Source organism: Ranitomeya imitator, chromosome 4, assembly GCF_032444005.1.
Source record: "Ranitomeya imitator isolate aRanImi1 chromosome 4, aRanImi1.pri, whole genome shotgun sequence".
Classification (NCBI taxonomy): domain Eukaryota; kingdom Metazoa; phylum Chordata; class Amphibia; order Anura; family Dendrobatidae; genus Ranitomeya; species Ranitomeya imitator.
The window spans coordinates 354,850,684-354,875,856 of NC_091285.1; the positions used below are offsets into that span (position 1 = coordinate 354,850,684).

A 25,173-nucleotide genomic window follows, 5' to 3' on the forward strand; every position below is an offset into this window, starting at 1 on the left:
TCTGTAACGTAGAAAACTGTAAATGGTCCTGTAAAAGATTAATAGTTTCTGAGAAAAAAATGGATTATATACGGCCAGCAAACAGATGACAAGTTAGGAAAAATAGTACCGCTCTCCTGGATGAGAATGGGTCTGATTTTTTAGACACTACTGTAAGCAATCCCTTGGCAATGTTCACACTAGCAGTAATTGGTCAGTATTTTACCTCAGTATTTGTAAGCCAAAACCAGGAGTGGAGCAATCAGAAGAAAAGTATAACAGAAACATATGCACCACTTCTGTATTTATCACCACTCCTGGTTTTGGCTTACACATACTGAGGTAAAATACTGACTATGCGAACATGGCTTTAAAAAGCACTAGTCACCAGTTCAAAAGTATGTTCTCATATTTTATTAAAGATATTCCCCTAAGCATTGCTTTGTTTTGTTTTGTTTTTTAAATTTGCCATATGGTTCCGGAGATATGGACCATTGAATGTTTATGGTCTTTACCAAGGGGGAGTTGCTCTCTGAATTCTCTGTGGGTACGTCATCAGGCTGCTCTGTATAATTATCCTGTGATAAATACCCCCTTGATGAAGACCACAAAAACTAGTACTAAATAAAAAGGCCCATATCTCTGGAACCATATGGTGAATTTAAAATAAAAAAGACAGGTTACTCAGTGGAGTAGCGGGAATAAAATAAAAGTTGAAACTGTCTACTTTTGACCTGGTGACATGTTTTCTTTAAACATAAATATATGACTTATAAAAATATATTGCAATAATTATGCTCTGCTAATTTAACCCCTTAGTGACGGAGCCAAATTTTTGAAATCTGACCAGTGTCACTTTATGTGGTAATAACTCTGGAATGCTTCAACAAAGCCCAGTGATTTTGAGATTGTTTTTTCGTGACACATTATACTTTATGATAATGGTAAATTTAGGTTGATATGCTTTATGTTTATTTATAAAAAATATCAGAAATTTGAAAAAAATGTTAAAAAATTAGCAATTTTCAAACTTTGAATGATTATCCCTTTAATCCCGATAGTCATACCACAGCAAAACATTAATAAATAACATTTCCCACATGTTTGCTTTACAACAGCACCATTTGCAAAATGTTATTTTATTTTGTTAGCATTTTAGGAGGATTAAAAATGTAGCAACAATTTAAATTTTTTTCAAGGAAATTTACAAAATGTATTTTTTTAGGGACCTATCCATGTTTGAAGTGAATTTGGGGGTCATATATATAGGGAAATCCCCACAAGTGATACCATTTTAAAAACAGCACCCCCTGACATATTGAAAACTGCAGTCAGGTCGTTTGTTAACCCTTCAGGTGATTTTCAGGAATTAATGCAAAGTGGCATGAGAAAAATGAAAATGTGTATTTTTATCACCTAAGTGTCACTAACTTCTGAACAGGTTACTACAGCCGACAGACTCTAAGGCCACTATTAGGTCATGAATTTCCATGACAAACATCAGGACCATGCAATCATGATCTGAGACCACCAATTGGGATAAAGAGGAAGCCCCTACAGTCTGTTAACCGTTTATAATTATGTAGTCACTATTGACAGCAGCATCTAAGGGGTTAAATAGATTTGGATGGTGCAAACACTGATCATGGCTGATGCAGCAAGTTGTCAGCTATAGTGGACAGCTGACAGCTACTGGATTGTCACCTGTATGGGGATATAAGTCTCTTATATCTCAGGTCAGTTAAAAGGCGTATTGGCGGTCACTAAGGGGTTAAATGGCACCATGTATTTTAGTTCAAAGCTGTGTTATCAAGCTGAAATCCCTCAACCTTTCATTCTAAGGGTATGGTCACAAGTGACCGATATGTTGCAGATATTTATGAGACTGTTGTCATCTAAGCAAGCAGTGGTTTAACTACGGCCTGATGGGCCTCGATACAAAATTTGGACCTGGCCCTTCCCCCTTTATGTTGGTCAGATGTATGGACGTTCTAAATCCGATAAGGACATACAGTACATGTTGCCCCCTACCCCATTATGTAATAATAACCCTCATCCTGGGCCTGTTCCAGGTATATTTGTCACCCATCCTGGGCCACTTCATGGTATATACTGTATGTCCCCCATGCTGGGCCCATCCTGGTATATATGTCCACATCCTGGTATATATGTCCCCCATACTGCACCCCTTAATGGTAATATGTCACATCCTGGTATATATTTGTCCTCCATCCTGGTGTATATATTCCTCATCCTGTGTCCATCCTATTATATATAACCCCATCCTAGTATATACGATGGCCATCCTGAGCCCATCCTGGTATATATGTCCCCCTTCCTGGTATTTATATTTTGGTACATTCTGGTACATACTGTATGTCCCCTATCCTGGAATATATATGTCCCCCATCCTGGTATATATGTCCCCCGTTCTAGCACTGTTCTTTAGCTCATAAAAAAATAAACGATTCTACTCACCTTTGTCCTTTCCCACGAATCACGGCCTCCTTTTCTGTAGGCGGTGCAGAAGCTGCCCTCTGACTTCAGTGTGAAAGCGATGGGCAATGCATGATGTCACTGCCATGCGCATCCAGTGACTTGCATGACAATGTCAGCTACCGGCTTCTGATTGGCCGGAGGGTCTCTGCACCGCAATGCAATTCAGTTGAATGTGTCCAGAACGGGCCTGGTAGAGGTCGCAGAGGGATATGCCCTGGTAAATGAGGTTTGCAGAAATCCATGAATGTGCTGTAGAAACAATCATGTAAAGAACTGATTTAAAATTACAGCACTTTATGGAAAAAAAAAATCTGCCTTAGGGCTCTTTCACAAGTCCTGATATTTACGGTACCGGAAAAAAAGTACTGGATATATCAGTGTCAGTTTGTAATGCTTGTAGCATACGTGTGGCAACCATTTGCCGCCTGTGTGCTGCATGAGTACTGTTAGTTAACCTGTTGTGGGGGATAAGTTCAGTAAAACCAAGATTTCTACTGGTTTTCTATAGAAGAACAAGTATACTTTATTTTATAAGGTATGATTCTACTAATATGTCTATTTCTATATTTCACAGATAATATAAAATTCTAGCTAAGAGCTTCCTAATCACCTAAAATTTATTAAAATTAAAAAAAAAACACAAGGGAATAAATAATGACAGCTTCCAGGGAAAATAAGTATTTGGTGCAAAGGAAAATTTATTCAGAGGATTCCTTTACTGCTGATCATGAAATAGTAGAAAGGCACCACACCACAACTTTGGATCTTCTAAAAAGGACTTGTAGGTAAGTGGAGTATGTAATGCCATATATTAAAATCTTTTTTTGACAAATTAATAATTTTTACTTGTGCTGGAATATATAACAGCTGCAGGCTGTGGAGGGATGGTGTTAATCATTAATGTTTATTATTGCTGTCCTGTAGGACCTCACTTGTTTGTGTGGGTTCTCCTCCTGTAATCCACCATGTTGTGATGAATATACTGGCTGTTGTATCTCCAAAGTAAAACAATTCTACTACAATGTCTGATTGTTGAATGATTCTGCCAAAATTGATATCTCTCAACTTGTATCTGGAAATGTTTCATGCCATCGGATTGTATGAAATACTGTAGCTACCTCCATACAACACTCAGTCACTCTAGAGGGCTACAATTAGGTCGGAAAATGGAGTGTAGAGAGAACATGTCCTATTGCACCCACTGCCACCCAGATTCTCATCATCACGTTGACAATTTGTTGGAAACTTATTGAAATACAGTAATTAAGAATATTGTTTTCAGAAAAAATTTAGGCTAATCAGAGACATTTCTACATTAATTTGAAGATGAAGCCATAATGTATATAGGATGGAAAAAAGAAATCAGTGTTTTCTGCAACCTCAGATAGTGTGAGATGTAAAATGAAGGCTTGCTATAAGTAAAAACCAACAAAGACTGTTGGAATTGAGAGATAACGGTAAAGACCTACTCATTATGGGTGTCATTGCTTGATAACAGTAAAGACATTCATTGTGGGTGTCCTTGCTAGATAACGGTAAAGACCTATTCATTACGGGTGTAAATAACTTGGAGTATGAACACATTAACCTTTGGAATTTTTCACTCTGCAAACACATGGAGCCAGGTCTGGAAATTACCAGAGATAAGTAATTCACCATGTGTAGAGATGTTGACAAATATCACATTGTTATGTGCTTGAAAAACTATTTCTCCGTGGGAGAAAAGACAGATATAATACTTTATATTCCTAATTTATGGTTAAATATAACTGTAATGTTTAGTATCTATGCTGGCTAGGCTAGACTAGTCTGTTCCATGGTAAAGGCTGGTTTGATGAATAGCATGAGTAATTTACTGCCTCATATGTTACCTCTATACAGATAAAGCCTTGATTATTTGCATTTGCAAAGGGAAAAAAAAAGATCAGGACAGGCAGGGTAATTAGTTTGAATAATAGCTGTAGGAGACCTGACATATGATATGACAACTCAACTGCTTTCAAAATGACTTCAAAGGAAAGTTAGACCCAATCAAAACTGTGCACCACCTGTTACGGGATGGGGGTGGGCTGAGGATTTCCAATGGTAATTACTGGTTCTCTTTAATCCCTTCACCACCTTGTGATTTTCCGTTTTCGTTATTTGCTCTCCTTCTTCCAAAAGCCATTACTTTTCTTTTCCATCAATATGGTCATGGCCATCAATATGGGACAAGTTGTACTTTTTAATGACACCATTAATTTGTGTTCTTTTTTATTTAACTGGTGGAAAAAAAATCCAAAGTTTGCAAAAAAAAAATAAGCCTTCATTTTCCAAGACCCGTAGCGTTTCCATTCTTCATGGTCTGGGGCTGGGTGAGGGCTTATTCTTCGCGTGCCGAGCTGACGTTTTTACTGATAATCTAAGGTAGATGTGATGTTTTGATCACCTGTGATTGCATTTTATTGCAATGCTACCGCAACCGAAAAAAACATTTTCTTGTTACACTGTTTACCGATCGGATTAATTTAGTTTATATTTTGATACATCGGGTGTTTCTGAATGCAGCGATACCAAATATGTGTTTTTTTATTGTTTCATTTTGAATGGGGCAAAAGAGGGGGTGATTTGAACTTATGTTTTTTTATTTTTTATATATATATTTTTTTACTTTTCACTTGCTTCAATAGTCCCCTTAGGAGATATGAAGCTGAAATCTGATCACCTGTGCTAAACATAGCGGTACATCAGTCCTAGCAGAATTTAATTTATTAATTCATTTTCCTCACTTATGTAGAGCCATTAATTCCACAGCGCTTTACAGACATCAGTATCACTGTCCCCATTGGGCCTCACAATATAAATGTAAATCATGATCTCATATGAACACCTGCTTTGGGCCAGCATTCACAAGAGATTTAAAATGACTAACACTGGGGTCTCTTGTAGACCCCCCAGCTGTCATGATAACTGATCGGTGCCCCGCGATCATGTGACAGTGGCGGCTGATGGTCATGTCTTATGACTCATTTCCAGTTCACGAGAGTTAAATGCCGCCGTCAGAGATTGGCAGTGGCATTTAACATGTTAACAGCCTCAGGTGGATCATGGATCCACCCGATACTGTTAGTCATATTACAGCTAATCAGATCAGCTCCCCTACAGCCCAGTCAATCGGGGAGTGCGCGACTGGGTCATACCCAGGAGAATGCAGGAGATCCGGAACTTCACATGACCCCAGATGTTAGTGGTGGCTTCAGTCGAGGTCACATGATGCAGAGTGAGCGGTCAGCGATAGAGCTGCTCAGAGGCACAGATGGCAACAAGAGGTATTTGCAAAAATATTTCTTTACAAAGTTTAAATCAGTGGCTGCATTATAGAATGTAGTGGACAACCTCATTAAAGTCAGCACAAGCTGAGATTTTAATACTATAGATAGGATAGGGCCGACGCAATTGGATACACCTTGTCCATAGTGGGATGTTTTTTTTAAAAAATACCCTATGTTATGTACATGTACTATTACCATTTACATATCACAGGGTATATGCTCGTTTTGATTTTTTTCCTTGGGTTTTGTCTGTGAAATGGTCACAGTATAAACATGCTCCTACACATTGCACGTATACCAATTTATGCTCCAGTTCATTTCTTTGGTTTTACTGGTAAGTTATGCCAAGTTAAATCAACGAGGAATGAAAAGTGGTTGACTGGTCTAATGGAAGGAACGAGCAGGAAGAAGGGAAAGGCTAAACAAGACATATTACCCAAGCATTGATTGTGGTCGGATTTACATGTTTATGGCTTCTTTTTATCTAGATGCCATAAGATACTTTTATTAGTACAATACTCCATTGTAGGTCATAACAACAAGTTGTGCAATACCCAAAGCTCTTTTTACATTGATCACAGAAACAATTTATTCCAGTAGGAACCAGGACTTTACCAGTTAAAAAGAAGTTCCTTTGTGCAGCTATGTAGTTGTATCTAAGAAATTGCGTAAGCAATTTAAGATGTAGACCAAGTTAGGACAAATAGTATGTGCAAGTTTTAGATATAATGTTTAGATTTCAAATAAAAATGTCCACGACATTATGTTCATGTGATGTAAAAGTTTATAACACTTTTTCTAGTTTTCTTTTTGATGTTCTTTTTTCCATTATTGCATACAATACAAACATAACTGCGCCTTTTTTTATTGCAGATGTTCTTCAAAGAAAGCCAAAACTATTGCACTATCCTTTTTTCCTATTATTTCATGGCTTCCTAACTATCGATTTAAGGAATGGATTCTTAGTGACATCATTTCCGGAGTCACTACAGGGCTTGTTGCTGTTCTGCAAGGTAAATTAACCAGTGGCAATATGAACAGCCCACAAATCAAGTGTCATTACAAGGACATGCTTATGAACATATTTTGTATGCTTTTTATGCCACTGCATAGCCATGATTGATTGTCATCATTTTGGTTTCTATTTATGAGGCAACCCTAACACGTTCTATTTTTGATCAATCAATACAATCCTATATACCGTAAATGGTTCTTACAAACAATATAGTAAAAACTGTTCCATATAAAATCTCCTCAAAACATAAGGTGGTATTCCCTCTATCTAAAATAAAAATGGTTCAATCTCCAGAGGAGACAATGCTTATTTACCACGAGAACTATTCATCTGTGGGATAGTCTACCTCCAGAGTTGGTCACAGCAGGAACCATCGATAGTTTAAAAAAAAGACCTTTCTTAGAAGAAAATAATATAAATACCTATGTAAATGTATAAAATTCACGTTCTGAATGTTTATTCAGAGCAATTGACTGTCAGAATCAGGGGGTAAAATTTGCCATTTATGGCAGATTGTTTCATTATGGGTTTTTGTTGTCTTCCTCTAGATTGATGTTCGGGAGCAAATTTCTCAAGTGTGTACCTGTACCCCTTCCCTTCTTTCATATCCATTCCCATGACTTAATAGATTGTCTAAATGTTTCAGGGCTTTTTCAAACACCCTGTTTTTGAAGTATTTGTAAAAATGAATGTGCCATTTAATAGTTTTACCGTATATACTCGTGTTTAAGCTGAGATTTTCAGCACATTTTTTTGTGCTGAAGACGCCCCTCTCAGCTTATACCCGAATCATTGCCGGCGGTGGAGTGGGGGTGGGGGAGCAGAAGACCTCATACTCACCCTCATGGTGTCATCGCTGCATATCAGTCCCTGCATCTCAGGCACCGACATCTCTCTTCCTGTCTTCCTTCCTCTGCTGAGCGGTCACATGGTACCACTCATTAAAGTAATGATTATGCAAGCGTCTCTACTCCCATAGGCGTGGAGCGCATATTCATTACTTTAATGAGCGGTATCACTGACCACTCAGCACAGGAAGGAAGACAGGAAGAGAGATGTCGGCGCCCGAGATGCAGGGACTGATATGCAGTGCCAGGAGGGTGAGTAGGACTGGGGGAGGGTGAGCCATGCGATATTCACCTGTCCCCGTTCCACCGCAGAGCTGTGTCTTCCGGTTCCTCTGGCTGTGACGTTCAGGTTAGAGAGCGCGATGACGTGGTCAGTGCGCGCCCGCTGCCTGAACAGTCACTGCAGAGAGCCGGCGACTCTGAGGAGCAGCGGGCAGCATTATATGGGGCATATTTTAATATGGAGGATCTTATGGGGCCATCATTAACCTTTATGCAGCATTATATGGGGCATATTTTAATATGGAGCATCTTATGGGGCCATCATTAACCTTTATGCTGCATAATATGGGGCATATTTTAATATGGAGCATCTTATGGGGCCATCATTAACCTTTATGCAGCATTATATGGGGCATATTTTAATATGGAGCATCTTATGGGGCCATCATTAACATTTGTGCAGCATTATATGGGGCATATTTTTGTATGGAGCATCTTATGGGGCCATCATTAACCTTTATGCAGCATTATATGGGGCATATTTTTGTATGGAGCATCTTATGGGGCCCATCATGAACTTTATGGAGCATTATATGGGGTGTATAAGTGGTTGAGGCTAGGGTTGAGCGAAACGGGTCTTTCATTTTAAAAAGTCGCCGACTTTTGGCAAAGTCGGGTTTCATGAAACCCGATCCGACCCCTGTGCGGGGTCGGCCATGCGGTACGCGACTTTCGCGCCAAAGTCGCGTTTCAATGACGCGAAAAGCGCCATTTCTCAGCCAATGAAGGTAAACGCAGAGTGTGGGCAGCGTGATGACATAGGTCCTGGTCCCCACCATCTTAGAGAAGGGCATTGCAGTGATTGGCTTGCTGTCCGCGGCGTCACAGGGGCTATAGAGGGGCGTTCCCGCCGACCGCCATGTTACTGCTGCTGATCTGAGCTTAGGGAGAGGTTGCTGCCGCTTCGTCAGAAGCAGGGATAGCGTTAGGCAGGGTCCATTAACCACCAAACCGCTTGTGCTGTAGCGATTTCCACAGCCCAACACCACCTTCGGTGTGCAGGGACAGTGGAAGCTACATTTTTTTTTTTCCTCAGCGCTGTAGCTCATTGGGCTGCCCTAGAAGGCTCCCTGATAGCTGCATTGCTGTGTGTACGCCGCTGTGCAAACCAACTGCTTTTTTCAAAGCACAAATCCTCTTGTTCCTTCCTTTCTGCACAGCTATCTTGTTTGTTTGTCCACACTTTTTATTTAATTTGTGCATCAGTCCACTCCTTATTGCTGCCTGCCATACCTGGCTGAGATTACTGCAGGGAGATAGTAATTGAAGGACAGTTCCTTTTTTTTTTTTTTTTTTTGTGGGAGATTAAGATTGGCATTTCTGCTAGAGTGCCATCCCTGTCTGTGTCATCTCTCACTCAGTGGGCCATAGAAAGCCTATTTATTTTTTTGCTTGATTTGGGTTCTAAAATCTACCTGAAAAAATCACTACATCAATCAGTGGGAGAAAAATATTGGCCTCAGGGCTTGTGTGCCACTCCTTACTCCTGTGTGTGCCATCTCTCACTCAGTGGGCCATAGAAAGCCTATTTATTTTTTTGCTTGATTTGGGTTCCAAAATCTACCTGAAAAAATCACAACATCAATCAGTGGGAGAAAAATATTGGCCTCAGGGCTTGTGTGCCACTCCTGACTCCTGTGTGTGCCATCTCTCACTCAGTGGGCCATAGAAAGCCTATTAATTTTTTTGCTTGATTTGGGTTCTAAATTCTACCTGAAAAAAATCAATAAATCAATCACTGGGAGATTAATATTGGCCTTTGGGCTTGTGTGCCAGTCCTAAGCGTGCCATCTCTCTCTCTCAGATAGTGGGCCATAGAAAGCCTATTTATTATTTTTTTTATTGGGTTTATAAATTTTCCCTGGAAAAAAAAAAAAAAGTGGGAGATTAATATTGGCCTCTGGGCTTGTGTGCCAGTCCTGAGCGTGCCATCTCTCTCACAAATAGTGGGCCATAGAAAGCCTATTTATTTTTTTGGTTGATTTGGGTTCTAAATTCTACCTGAAAAAATCAATAAATCAATCAGTGGGAGATAAATATTGGCCTCTGGGCTTGTGTGCCACTCCTGACTCCTGTGTGCGTCCTCTCTCACTCAGTGGGCCCTACAAAGCCTATTTTTTTTTATTTGTTTTCTAAATTCTCCCTGAAACAATCATTTTATTTTATTTGGTTTCTAAATTATTCCTGAAAAAATCATTTTTTTTGTATTTTTTTTTTCTAAAGTCTCCCTGAAAAAAAAAAAAAAAATCAAATCAGTGGGAGATTAATATTGCCCTTTCTGCTTGTGTGCCAGTCTTGACTCCTGGGTGTGCCATCTCTCTCTCTCCAATTGTGGGCCATAGAAAGCCTATTAATTTTTTTGCTTGATTTGGGTTCCAAAATCTACCTGAAAAAATCACTAAATCAATCAGTGGGAGATAAATATTGGCCTCTGGGCTTGTGTGCCACTCCTGACTCCTGTGTGCGTCCTCTCTCACTCAGTGGGCCCTACAAAGCCTATTTTTTTTATTTGTTTTCTAAATTCTCCCTGAAACAATCATTTTATTTTATTTTGTTTCTAAATTCTTCCTGAAAAATTCATTTTTTTGTATTTTTTTTTCTAAAGTCTCCCTGAAAAAAAAAAAAATCAAATCAGTGGGAGATTAATATTGCCCTTTCTGCTTGTGTGCCAGTCTTGACTCCTGGGTGTGCCATCTCTCTCTCTCTCTCTCTCCAATTGTGGGCCATAGAAAGCCTATTTATTTTTTTGCTTGATTTGGGTTCCAAAATCTACCTGAAAAAATCACTAAATCAATCAGTGGGAGATAAATATTGGCCTCTGGGCTTGTGTGCCACTCCTGACTCCTGTGTGCGTCATCTCTCACTCAGTGGGCCCTAGAAAGCCTATTTTTTGTTTTATTTGTTTTCTAAATTCTCCCTGAAAAAATCATTTTATTTTATTTGGTTTCTAAATTATTCCTGAAAAAATCATTTTTTTTGTATTTTTTTTTTCTAAAGTCTCCCTAAAAAAAAAAAAAAAAAAAAAAAAATCAGTGGGAGATTAATATTGCCCTTTTTGCTTGTGTGCCAGTCTTGACTCCTGGGTGTGCCATCTCTCTCTCTCCAATTGTGGGCCATAGAAAGCCTATTAATTTTTTTGCTTGATTTGGGTTCCAAAATCTACCTGAAAAAATCACTAAATCAATCAGTGGGAGATAAATATTGGCCTCTGGGCTTGTGTGCCACTCCTGACTCCAGTGTGCGTCCTCTCTCACTCAGTGGGCCATAGAAAGCCTATTTTTTTTTAATTTGTTTTCTAAATTCTCCCTGAAACAATCATTTCATTTTATTTGGTTTCTAAATTCTTCCTGAAAAATTCATTTTTTTGTATTTTTTTTTCTAAAGTCTCCCTGAAAAAAAAAAAAAAAATCAAATCAGTGGGAGATTAATATTGCCCTTTCTGCTTGTGTGCTAGTCTTGACTCCTGGGTGTGCCATCTCTCTCTCTCCAATTGTGGGCCATAGAAAGCCTATTAATTTTTTTGCTTGATTTGGGTTCCAAAATCTACCTGAAAAAATCACTAAATCAATCAGTGGGAGATAAATATTGGCCTCTGGGCTTGTGTGCCACTCCTGACTCCTGTGTGCGTCCTCTCTCACTCAGTGGGCCATAGAAAGCCTATTTTTTTTTTTATTTGTTTTCTAAATTCTCCCTAAAACAATCATTTCATTTTATTTGGTTTCTAAATTCTTCCTGAAAAATTCATTTTTTTGTATTTTTTTTTCTAAAGTCTCCCTGAAAAAAATAAATAAATCAAATCAGTGGGAGATTAATATTGCCCTTTCTGCTTGTGTGCCAGTCTTGACTCCTGGGTGTGCCATCTCTCTCTCTCTCTCCAATTGTGGGCCATAGAAAGCCTATTAATTTTTTTGCTTGATTTGGGTTCCAAAATCTACCTGAAAAAATCACTACATCAATCAGTGGGAGATAAATATTGGCCTCTGGGCTTGTGTGCCACTCCTGACTCCTGTGTGCGTCATCTCTCACTCAGTGGGCCCTAGAAAGCCTATATTTTGTTTTATTTGTGTTCTAAATTCTCCCTGAAAAAATCATTTTATTTTATTTGGTTTCTAAATTATTCCTGAAAAAATCATTTTTTTTGTATTTTTTTTTTCTAAAGTCTCCCTGAAAAAAAAAAAAAAAAAAAATCAAATCAGTGGGAGATTAATATTGCCCTTTTTGCTTGTGTGCCAGTCTTGACTCCTGGGTGTGCCATCTCTCTCTCTCCAATTGTGGGCCATAGAAAGCCTATTAATTTTTTTGCTTGATTTAGGTTCCAAAATCTACCTGAAAAAATCACTAAATCAATCAGTGGGAGATAAATATTGGCCTCTGGGCTTGCGTGCCACTCCTGACTCCTGTGTGCGTCCTCTCTCACTCAGTGGGCCATAGAAAGCCTATTTTTTTTTTATTTGTTTTCTAAATTCTCCCTGAAACAATCATTTCATTTTATTTGGTTTCTAAATTCTTCCTGAAAAATTCATTTTTTTGTATTTTTTTTTCTAAAGTCTCCCTGAAAAAAAAAAAAAAATCAAATCAGTGGGAGATTAATATTGCCCTTTCTGCTTGTGTGCCAGTCTTGACTCCTGGGTGTGCCATCTCTCTCTCTCTCTCTCTCCAATTGTGGGCCATAGAAAGCCTATTTATTTTTTTGCTTGATTTGGGTTCCAAAATCTACCTGAAAAAATCACTAAATCAATCAGTGGGAGATAAATATTGGCCTCTGGGCTTGTGTGCCACTCCTGACTCCTGTGTGCGTCCTCTCTCACTCAGTGGGCCATAGAAAGCCTATTTTTTTTTATTTGTTTTCTAAATTCTCCCTGAAACAATCATTTCATTTTATTTGGTTTATAAATTCTTCCTTAAAAAATCATTTTTTTTTATTATTTTTTTTTTTTTAAAGTCTCCCTTTTAAAAAAAAAAAAAAAAAATCAGTGGGAGATTAATATTTACATTTGCGCTTCAGTTACAGTCCTGCGTGTGTGGCATCTCTCTCATTTGTTGCCACCAACAACAGAGTGTGTAACATTGTGCCTGATTTTCGTTGTGGTCTCACCCACCTGTAAAGGGGTAGCTAAATCATACTGAAGTTATAGCTCACCGTGTAAGTTGTGTGACAGCAACAAATACCGTTAGTTTGGTAACGTTTTTAAAACAATGAGGAAGTCTGGTGGAAGAGGTCGTGGCCGGGGGCGTTCATTGTCAGCTGGTAATGAGGGTAGTGGTAGTGGTGGAGCATCAGGTGGTCGTGGGAAAAAAAATATTGCACCTAAGTCTGGAGCTGTGGAGCCAGGTTCGTCGTCTGGCTACACAAGGCCTCGAACGCTCCCTTTTCTGGGAGTAGGAAAACCGCTTTTAAAGCCGGAGCAGCAAGAGCAAGTTTTGGCTTATCTTGCTGACTCAGCCTCTAGCTCTTTTGCCTCCTCTCGTGAAACTGGTAAAAGTAAAAGCAGCGCGTCGTTAGTGGATGTTCACGGTCAGGGACAAGTCGCTTCCTTGTCCTCTTCAGCAAAAACAACAACAGAGAAGAATGCAGCAGGCGACACAACGGGTTACTCCATGGAGCTCTTTACACATACCGTCCCTGGCTTAGAAAGTGAAGCAGTTAACAGTCCATGCCCATTACAAGTTGAATCTGACATGGAGTGCACTGATGCCCAGCCACAGCCAGACTACTATGCTGGTCCTTTGACTCAGACCACAACATTGCCCTCGCAGGGTGCTGATCAAGAATCAGACCCTGATGAGACTATGTTGCCCCATCACGAACGCTATACCACCGACCGACACGGTGACACAGACGAAGTTGCACACGAGCTACAAGAAGAGGTAATAGATGACCCAGTTCTTGACCCCGATTGGCAGCCATTGGGGGAACAGGGTGCAGGCGGCAGCAGTTCTGAAGCGGAGGAGGAGGGGCCGCAGCAGGCATCAACATCGCAACAGGTTCCATCTGCCGGGCCCGTATCTTGCCCAAAACGCGTGGCAAAGTCAAAACCTGTTGGAGGACAGCGTGGCCATCCGGTTAAAGCTCAGTCTGCAATGCCTGAAAAGGTATCCGATGCTAGAAAGAGTGCAGTCTGGCATTTTTTTAAACAACATCCAATTGATCAGCGCAAAGTCATCTGTCAAAAATGTTCAACTACCTTAAGCAGAGGGCAGAATCTGAAAAGTCTCAATACAAGTTGCATGCATAAACATTTAACCACCATGCATTTGCAAGCTTGGACTAACTACCAAACGTCCCTTAAGGTTGTAGCACCCTCGGCCAATGAAGCTAGTCATCGACGCAACATCCCTTCCGGCAGTGTAGGGCCACCATTTTCTGCACCACCTGCAGTATCTGTGCAGGTTTCTTTGCCAGGCCAAAGCAGTCAGGGTCAGGGAATCACCAGTTTCGTAGTAGGAAACACTGCATCTAGGGCACCGGCGGCAACAATACCATCTCCCACCGTCTCTCAGTCTGCCATGTCCACCGGCACCCCCGCTAGTTCCACGATCTCCAGCTCTCCAGTCCAGCTCACCCTACATGAGACTATGGTTAGAAAAAGGAAGTACTTAGCCTCGCATCCGCGTACACAGGGTTTGAACGCCCACATAGCTAGACTAATCTCGTTAGAGATGATGCCCTACCGGTTAGTTGAAAGCGAAGCTTTCAAAGCCCTGATGGACTACGCTGTACCACGCTACGAGCTACCCAGTCGACACTTTTTTTCCAGAAAAGCCATCCCAGCCCTCCACCAGCATGTTAAAGAGCGCATCGTCCATGCACTCAGGCAATCTGTGAGCACAAAGGTGCACCTGACAACAGATGCATGGACCAGTAGGCATGGCCAGGGACGTTACGTGTCCATCACGGCACACTGGGTAAATGTGGTGGATGCAGGGTCCACAGGGGACAGCAAGTTTGGGACAGTTCTGCCTAGCCCACGGTCTAGGAAACAGTTGGCTGTAGCCGTTCGCACCCCCTCCTCCTCCTCCTCGTCCTCCTGCAGAAGCGAGACCTCGTCCACAGACCGCAGTCGCACAACCACTCCATCCGCAGCTGCCACTGTTGCACACCAGGTCTCCCATTATGGGGCAGCTACTGGCAAACATCAGCAGGCTGTATTGGCTATGAAGTGTTTGGGCGACAACAGACACACCGCTGAAGTTCTGTCCGAGTTCTTGCAGAAAGAAACGCAGTCGTGGCTGGGCACTGTAGATCTTGAGGCAGGCAAGGTAGTGAGTGATAACGGAAGGAATTTCATGGCTGCCATCTCCCTTTCCCAACTGAAACACATTCCTTGCCTGGCTCACACCTTAAACCTGGTGGTGCAGTGCTTCCTGAAAAGTTATCCGGGGTTATCCGACCTGCTCCTCAAAGTGCGTGGACTTTGCTCACATATCCGCCGTTCGCCCGTACACTCCAGCCGTATGCAGACCTATCAGCGTTCTTTGAACCTTCCCCAGCATCGCCTAATCATAGACGTTGCAACAAGGTGGAACTCAACACTGCACATGCTTCAGAGACTGTTATGTTTTTGTGGGAGGATACACATACACGGGCAGGCAGTAGGATGGCAGACATGGAGTTGTCAGGTGTGCAGTGGTCGAAGATTCAAGACATGTGTCAAGTCCTTCAGTGTTTTGAGGAATGCACATGGCTGGTTAGTGCAGACAACGCCATAATAAGCATGAGCATCCCCCTAATGCGTCTGCTGATGCAAAGTTTGACGCACATAAAGGATCAGGCGTCTGCAGCTGAGGAAGAGGAAAGCCTTGATGACAGTCAGCCATTGTCTGGCCAGGGCAGTGTACAGGACGAGGTAGCGGGCGAACAGGAGGAGGAGGACGAGGAGGATGATAGGCATGATTATATTTTTAATGAGGAAGCTTTTCCGGGGCCAGTGGAAATTGTTGGCGCGGCAAGACCGGGTTCTGGTTTTTGGAGGGACACAAGTGACGTGGATTTGCCTGAAACTGCCCCTCAACCAAGCACAACCACAGATTTGAGAACTGGAACTTTGGGCCATATGGCGGATTATGCCTTACGTATCCTCAAAAGGGACACACGCATAACAAAAATGATGAACGATGACGATTACTGGTTGGCCTGCCTCCTTGATCCTCGATATAAAGGCAAATTGCAAAATATAATGCCACATGAGAACTTGGAACTAATATTAGCAACCAAACAATCAACTCTTGTTGACCGTTTGCTTCTGGCATTCCCTGCACACAGCGCCCGTGATCGTTCTAGCACGAGCTGCAGGGGCCAGCAGACCAGAGGTGTTAGAGGGGCAGAAATCAGAAGTGGCGTTGGCCAGAGGGGTTTTCTGACCAGGTTGTGGAGTGATTTTGCTATGACCGCAGACAGGACAGGTACTGCAGCATCAATTCAAAGTGACAGGAGACAACATTTGTCCAGTATGGTTACTAACTATTTTTCATCCCTTATCGACGTTCTCCCTCAACCGTCATTCCCATTTGATTACTGGGCATCAAAATTAGACACCTGGCCAGAATTGGCAGAATATGCATTGCAGGAGCTTGCTTGCCCGGCAGCTAGTGTCCTATCAGAAAGAGTATTCAGTGCTGCAGGTTCAATACTAACAGAAAAAAGGACTCGTCTGGCTACCCAAAATGTAGATGATCTAACCTTCATTAAAATGAACCACAACTGGATTTTGAAATCTTTTGCCCCACCTTGCCCGGCTGACACCTAGCTTTTCTATGTAAAGGTCTTGCCTGTGGACTATTCTGAACGACTTTTCCAATCTCGTAATTTGCAGCACCTGATTGTCCAGCATCCGACATGTTAACACCTCCCTAAATGGCCAAAGTCCCCACACGGGGCCGTGGTATCGCCACTTGGCGCCAGCACCCGTGAGAGTACTGTTTGTCTGAGGAGGTGGGTGTGCCCGCTTTTGGTCGACGGCACTGCCACTAGGTCCCTCATAGTACAATAAAGTGTCTGGCGGTGGTGGTGCACACCCAACGTCAGACACACCGTTGTAATATGAGGGGCCCTGGGCCTGTACCGCCGGCCACAAGACAGTCCCCCCCCCAGCTCAAACAGTGCTCTACCACTTGCAAAATTTTCTCTCACAGCTCCACCAATGTTTAGTCTATGCGCTGACATCCTTCAATGCCTGGCACTGTCAATACCATTGTATTGACATTTTTCTTATGTTAGGCCTTCGAAGCCTGTCTGCGGTCACTCCTTCCACTAGGCCTCCACTGACCTGTCTACTGCTGCCCGTGTTCCCCTGGAACCAATTTTAAATTGCCTACAGCCAGCCCAATTTATTATGTTAGGGCTTCGAAGCCTGTCTGCGGTCCCTCCTTCCACTAGGCCTCCACTGACCTGTCTACTGCTGCCCGTGTTCCCCTGGAACCAATTTTAAATTGCCTACAGCCCAATTTTTGTTATGTTAGGCCTTCGAAGCCTGTCTGCGGCCCGTTCTTTCCACTACTACTACACTGACCTGGCTACTGCCGCCCGTGTTCCCCTGGAACCAATTTAAAATTGCCGACAGCAAGCCCAATTTATTATGTTAGGGCTTCGAAGCCTGTCTGCGGTCCCTCCTTCCACTAGGCCTCCACTGACCTGTCTACTGCTGCCCGTGTTCCCCTGGAACCAATTTTAAATTGCCTACAGCCCAATTTTTGTTATGTTAGGCCTTCGAAGCCTGTCTGCGGCCCGTTCTTTCCACTACTACTACACTGACCAGGCCACTGCTGCCCGTGTTCCCCTGGAACCAATTTTAAATTGCCTACAGCCAGCCCAATTTATTATGTTAGGCCTTCGAAGCCTGTCTGCGGTCCCTCCTTCCACTAGGCCTCCACTGACCTGTCTACTGCTGTCCGTGTTCCCCTGGAACCAATTGTAAATTGCCTACATCCCAATTTTTGTTATGTTAGGCCTTCGAAGCCTGTCTGCGGCCCGTTCTTTCCACTACTACTACACAGACCAGGCCACTGCTGCCCGTGTTCCCCTGGAACCAATTTTAAATTGCCTACAGCCAGCCCAATTTATTATGTTAGGCCTTCGAAGCCTGTCTGCGGTCCCTCCTTCCACTAGACCTCCACTGACCTGTCTACTGCTGCCCGTGTACCCCTTGAACCAACATCAGAAAATATAAAAATAAGTATTTTGCTTATAAAAAAGAAAATACTGGAGAGATATCAAATGTAGACATTTTAACATTAAAAACAAACAAATACAACAAAAATCTGGTACAGTACTAAAAATGGCCACCAGCTACAATAACTTTCTCCTGCAAGTAGTTAACTGAAAGTTTTTTTCAATTTAAAACACAGATATGGCATCCACCGAGTGTTGTCCTGTCGTGTCTTCTTTATATTATTGCCAAGAAGATGCAAAACAATGAAAATAATAAAATCATTATTTACCAAAAAAATAGAGTAAGTCAAAACCACATTGCAAATAAACATTCATTACAAATAAAGAAGCAGGGCGCGTCCGAGGGTGAGTATATACCTAATAAGAATATAATCACCCTCGGACGCGCCCTGCTTCTTTCCGACAGCCTTCCTTCCTAAGAATCAGCCCTTCCGTGGTGTAGAGAGAGGGTTGTGTTACACTCCAAGGTGTTCCCCAGGTTGCCTTTCCTGAGCTTCGATCTTCATGCTCTCGTTTAGTAGTTGTCGGAAAGTAGGCTGCATTAGGCCTACAAATTGGGTATGGGGTGGAGAGAGATGGTGTGTTACACTCCAAGGTGTTCCCCAGGTTTCCTTGCCATTGCTTCGGTCTTCCGACTCTCGTTTAGTAGTTGTAGAAAACTACACTGCATTAGGCCTACAAAATGGGTATCGGGTGGAGAGAGATGGTGTGTTACACTCCCAGGTGTTCCCCAGGTTTCCTTGCCATTGCTTCGGTCTTCCGACTCTTGTTTAGTAGTTGTAGAAAACTACACTGCATTAGGCCTACAAAATGGGTATCGGGTGGAGAGAGATGGTGTGTTACACTCCAAGGTGTTCCCCAGGTTTCCTTGCCATTGCTTCGGTCTTCCGACTCTCGTTTAGTAGTTGTAGAAAACTACACTGCATTAGGCCTACAAAATGGGTATCGGGTGGAGAGAGATGGTGTGTTACACTCCAAGGTGTTCCCCAGGTTTCCTTGCCATTGCTTCGGTCTTCCGACTCTCGTTCAGTAGTTGTAGAAAACTACACTGCATTAGGCCTACAAAATGGGTATCGGGTGGAGAGAGATGGTGTGTTACACTCCAAGGTGTTCTCCAGGTTGCCTTTCCAGAGCTTCGATCTTAATGCTCTCGTTTAGTAGTTGTTGGAAACTACACTGCATTAGGCCTCCAAATTGGCTATGGGGTGGAGAGAGATGGTGTGTTACACTCCAAGGTGTTCTCCAGGTTTCCTCGCCATTGCTTCGATCTTCCGACTCTCGTTTAGTAGTTGTAGAAAACTACACTGCATTAGGCCTCCAAATTGGCTATGGGGTGGAGAGAGATGGTGTGTTACACTCCAAGGTGTTCTCCAGGTTTCCTCGCCATTGCTTCGATCTTCCGACTCTCGTTTAGTAGTTGTAGAAAACTACACTGCATTAGGCCTCCAAATTGGCTATGGGGTGGAGAGAGATGGTGTGTTACACTCCAAGGTGTTCTCCAGGTTTCCTCGCCATTGCTTCGATCTTCCGACTCTCGTTTAGTAGTTGTAGAAAACTACACTGCATTAGGCCTACAAAATGGGTATCGGGTGGAGAGAGATGGTGTGTTACACTCCAAGGTGTTCCCCAGGTTTCCTTGCCATTGCTTCGGTCTTCCGACTCTCGTTTAGTAGTTGTAGAAAACTACACTGCATTAGGCCTACAAAATGGGTATGGGGTGGAGAGAGATGGTGTGTTCCACTCCAAGGTGTTCTCCAGGTTGCCTTTCCTGAGCTTCTATCTTCAGGCTCTCGTTAAATTGTGGTTAAATGGAACAACTGCATTTGGCGTACTAGTTGGTTTGGGGCCTACTAACAGTGTCTGCCGCTCCTTGCTGTTCTCCTGGTTTCCTGTCCTGAAATTCCGTTTTCAGGCGCTCGTTAAGTAGTTGTTAATGTTAGACTGCATTTGGCCTACTAGTTGGGTTGGGGCCTACTATCGGTGTCTGCCACTCCTTGCTGTTCTCCACTGAACAAAGCTGTGCCGCCTGTTTACTACGGTTGCCAATTTTGAACTGCATTTCGACTACTTACTGATTTGGGCCTACTCTCTGTGTCAGCCTCTCATTCCAGTTGTCCTCCACTGCAATGCCCCCTGGTTATTCCTGTGTTACCAATTTTGAACTGCATTTAGCCAACTTTATTCTTTGGGCCTATATCTGTGTTTCCTCCTCATCCTGCCCATTGCCCAGCCAGTGATAGATGAGTCTGCTGGTACATTGACCCATAACGCAACATTCCCCGTGCACGCTACACAACAACATTGTGACCCTGCTGAAAGTCAGGTTGCTCTTCCCGCATACCATAACACCTTACACGGGGACAAAGAGGAAGGTGCAGATGAAAGTGCAGGTTCCTTCATCAGGTGGGGGGAGGAATACTAGTTGGCGACGTCACTGGCACAGGGCCTCTCATAGTACGCAAAAGTGTTGCTGCCGGTGGGAGGCGCCCCCGCCGTGCAAACACAAGACTGTACTTTGAGGGGCCCTGTGCCAGTGCCAATGCCAACGAGTGGGCCCCCCCTGCTTGCTCAGGTTCACAGCACTTGCAAAGTTGAAATACTTACCTCTCCCTGCTCCACTGCCGTGACGTGGTCCAGATTTCCTGGGCCCACTAATTACTTGAACCAGCCCTACCCACCACAACTTTAGCCAAATGACCCCCAATTTCAAATGCCTTCCAATTATTATAAGGTAAATTACGCTTGACAAGCTTCATTAAGAAGAATGGATGGTTTTGACATTAAAATGGGCACTCTAGGTGTTTTCCTGGCCCCCACTCACTGCCGACTATGCTGCCCCATTGACTTGCATTGGGTTTCGTGTTTCGGTCGATCCCGACTTTACGTCATAATTGGCCGATTTCACTCGACCCGACTTTTGAGATAGTCGGGTTTCGCGAAACCCGGCTCGACTCTAAAAAGGTCAAGGTCGCTCAACTCTAGTTGAGGCAGCTTTGTTTATTTCGCAGTCTGATTCTGAGGCTGCTTAGCGTCATCGGCCCTTCCCTGTCCATTGCCCCTTGGCTACTGACTTGTTGAGCTAGTAACAGACTTGACTATAGAGTACTGCAGTTCCTGTATGGTTAGGTGCCTAACAACAATGTTCTGGCGTGCATAAAACTTATACAAAAAATGAATTTTGCAGACCTCGCTCTCTCCATACATTGCATAAGCCTCTGGTTCATATTAAGCATAAATGTTTTTTTAGATCTCAGATGCTTAAAGGGTAACAGTCATTTATTTTTTTCACATAAATCAATAGTACATGTGAAAATAAGAAACTTTTTAATTTATCTTATGTGAGAAATCTGCTTCTTTCTTCTCCATGACTGATTATTAGTGATGAGTGAGTATGCTCGTTACTCGGGTTTTCCGAGCATCCTCGGAGATTTAGTTTTTGTCACCGCAGCTACATGATTTGTGGCTGCTAGATAGCCTGAATACATATGGGGATTCCCTAGCAAACAGGCAATCTCTGCATGTGTTCAGGCTGTCTAGCAGCCACAAATCATGCAGCTGCAAAGACAAAAACATAATTTATGAGCATTCCCAAAATACTCGGAGACCACCCAAGCATGATCGGAAAACTCGAGTAACAAGCATACTCACTCATCACTATAGATTATTCATTCTCCAAACTCTCAATTCACAGGTAAAATCTGTCTTCAGTCTTCAGTGAATACAAGCTTTCCCATTACTGAGATAGATGGCAGTTGGTGCTCAGAATGTTCTATGGAGAACTAAAACTGTTGATTCAGGGGCATCTGCAGCAGAATGTCTTTGTCTCTGGCCCGACTATAGACTTTTAAAAGCACCAACAGTCATCTCCTATCTGAATAATATGAAACTCTGATTTCACGGAATACAAATTTTACAGATTTTACCTATGAAGTAAGAGTGAAAGATTAATCCAGGTGGAGAAAAAAACATTTCTCATATATGTTACAAAGTTGCCTACTTTCATGTGTACTATTGATTTATAAAATTAAAATTAAAATGAAGGTTACATTTTAAAGAGGAATGTTAGTGGTGAAATAGAAGAAAGTAAATATTTATAATGTATATTTCAGGTCTGGCATATGCTCTACTTGCCAATGTGTCTCCTGGCTATGGATTATATACATCCTTCTTCCCAGTTGTGGTGTATTTCTTCTTAGGGACTTCCAAACATATATCAGCTGGTAAGTTGTAGACGCCAAATAATTTTTATTGTAGTGGCCAATGACTGCTTTTTTAATACAGGTATTTTTTGTAGGTCCCTTCCCTGTTGTAAGCCTGATGGTTGGCTCAGTGGTAGCTAGGCTTGTTCCTGGTGATGGTGACATGGGCAGCGGAAATTCTACTATTAGTAATTCTACTTCTGAAGACTTGATAAATGAAAAACGAATAATTGTGGCGGCATCACTGACATTTTTAGTTGGGCTCATTCAGGTCTGTATATTCCATAGAAATTGTACCATGCAATTTTACCAATTTCTTTTGTACTACCAGGCTCGGACTGACCCACAGGGAAATAGGAGAAACTCCTGGTGGGCCGCTATGCAGGAATAAGAACCCACCCCCTATATGTGAGCAGCAGTTGGCACAATACACTTAGTTCACTGTCTACAAAGGCAGGTTCCCGGTGAAAGTAAGTTATCACCAATCCATAGGCTAGGTGATAACTTATTGATCGTTAGGTATCCACCCTCTGGAACCCGCACTGATTGGCAGAACCTGGCACTTTTATCCCCGTTATGAAATGGCGCAGCTTGTCAGATGTCCAATCTTCACACCATTCATTCTCTATGAGGCTGTCAGAAAAAGTCATCGGCCTTGTAGGGAATGAGCGGCTGAGCACCTGCTTTCTAACAGGACTAACAGTGCATTGTTCTGTCGATCTTTGCAGGTTCCAGTACTCAGGCCCACACCGATTAATAAGTTATTACCTGTGGATAGGTCATAACTTGCTTTCACCAAATAATCCCATTAATAATTACACAGACATCAATTGTGTATGAAAAGGTTGGAATGATTTATTATGGTTTAAATCGAAATAAATGAATAATACCAACAACTATGTAACTCAAATACATCCACCCATATTGACACTGTGTGACTAAGCGCACAAATTCAGCTATCTATGAGGGAAGGCATGGGTACTTCAAGCTGTGGTCTTCTGACACATTAATGCAGGCTGTAAATAGATTTTTGTTTCCTGCCGCTGGACCTATGAACCAACCAGAATCCAGGATATCTCTCACTGGGACCATCTCTAAGTGCTTTGTCCACACTGGCTCAGTTAACCTTTTAAAAGACTCAAGTATAATGTAACCAATATACATACTGTACATTCTTCTTCTGACTATATGTCAGAAACATCCCATGTGTTCACAAATTCAGTTGGTCATAGGCATTATTATTATTTATTTATTTGTAAAGCACCATTGATTCCATGGTGCTGTACATGAGAAGGGGTTACATACAAATTACAGATATCTCTTACAGTAAGCAAACTAACAATTACAGACTGATACAGAGGGGCGAGGACCCTGCCCTTGTGGGCTTACATTCTACAGGATGGAGGGGATGGAGACAATAGTTGAGGGTTGCAGGAGCTCCGGTGTTGGTGAGGTGGTAGCTTTGGTGGTGGTGAGGAGGCAGGAAGGTCAGTGCAGGCTGTAGGCTTTACTGAAGAGGTAGGTTTTCAGGTTCCGGCTGAAGGATCCGAATGTGGTTGATAGTTGGACGTTTTGGGGCAAAGAATTCCAGAGGATGGGGGATATTCGGGAGGAGTCTTGGAGGCGGTTGGGTGAGGAGCGAATAAGTATGGAGGAGAGAAGGAGGTCTTGGGAGGACCGGAGATTACGTGAGGAAAGATATCGGGAGATTAGTTCAGAGGAGGAGACAGGTTATGGATGGCTTTGTAGGTCAGTATAAGCAATTTGAACTGGATAAGCCAAGGGAATGGGAGCCAGTGAAGAGATTTGCAGAGGAGCGAGGAGGAGTAACGAGGAGAGAGATGAATTAGTCGGGCAGCAGAGTTAAGGATGGACTGGAGAGGTGCAAGGGTGTTAGCAGGGAGGCCACAGAAAAGAATGTTGTAGTAGTCAAGGTGGGAGATAATGAGGGCATGCACAAGAATTTTAGTAGATTTACGGTTGAGGAAAGGACGGATTCTGGAGATATTTTTGAGCTGGAGGCGACAGGAGGTGGAAAGAGCTTGGATGTGCAGTTTGAAGGACAGGGCAGAGTCAAGGGTTACTCCGAGGCAGCAGACTTCAGGTACAGGGGAAAGCATGATGTCCTTTACTGCGATAGGTCAGGTAAGGAAGATCTATGAGATGGAGGATGATGATGATGATGAGTTCAGATTTGTCCAAATTGAGTTTGAGGAAGTGAGAGGAGAAGAAGGAGGATATGGCTGATAGATACTCCGGGATTCTGGACAGCAGGGTGGTAACGTCTGGGCCAGAAAGGTAGATCTGAGTGTCATCAGCATAAAGGTTATACTGGAATCCATGAGACTTTATGAGTTGTCCCAGGCCGAGTGTATAGATTGAGAAGAGTAGGGGTCCTTGGACAGAGCCTTGGAGGACTTCAACATAGAGAGGGTGGGATGAGGAGGTAGTGTGGGAGTGAGAGTCGCTGAATGTGCGGTTGGAAAGGTATGAGGAGATCCAGGATAGGGCAAGGTCTTTGATGTCAAAGGACGAGAGGATCTGTAGTAGGAGGCAGTGGTCAACTGTGTCAAAAGCAGAAGACAGGTCTAGGAGGAGGAGTTCAGAGTATTGTATACTGACTTCCAGCAAGTGAAGAACACTTGTCACGTCATCACCAGTTGCTCACACGTAGCTTCTTCTATACGATGACATTTCTTTCAACAGCCCTTACAATATTTACATTCCTATCTGATGCCTCTTCCTTTTGTGCATTGATATTGGAGGGGTTCAGGTCACTCAGGTCACTCACCCTCATCCCAAACTTGCTAGTACATCCACTTTGTCTCTTTTCTAAAGCACCAACTTACCACCAATGACAGTTAAAACACTT

The 25,173-nt window shown here is 42.7% G+C and overlaps 1 protein-coding gene across 2 annotated transcripts in view; it reads left to right on the forward strand.

Moving 5' to 3' along the window:
* The window catches only part of LOC138676113 (chloride anion exchanger-like), a 91,887-nt gene that overhangs the window by 13,994 nt on the left and 52,720 nt on the right, over nt 1-25,173 (forward strand). For both annotated transcript variants that reach the window (XM_069765041.1, XM_069765040.1), the window contains 4 exons: nt 3,053-3,263; nt 6,663-6,802; nt 22,212-22,322; nt 22,397-22,572. In XM_069765041.1, the coding sequence (XP_069621142.1) occupies nt 3,133-3,263; nt 6,663-6,802; nt 22,212-22,322; nt 22,397-22,572 (558 nt within the window). In that variant the 5' untranslated portion in view covers nt 3,053-3,132. The remainder of the gene's footprint in view (nt 1-3,052; nt 3,264-6,662; nt 6,803-22,211; nt 22,323-22,396; nt 22,573-25,173) is intronic.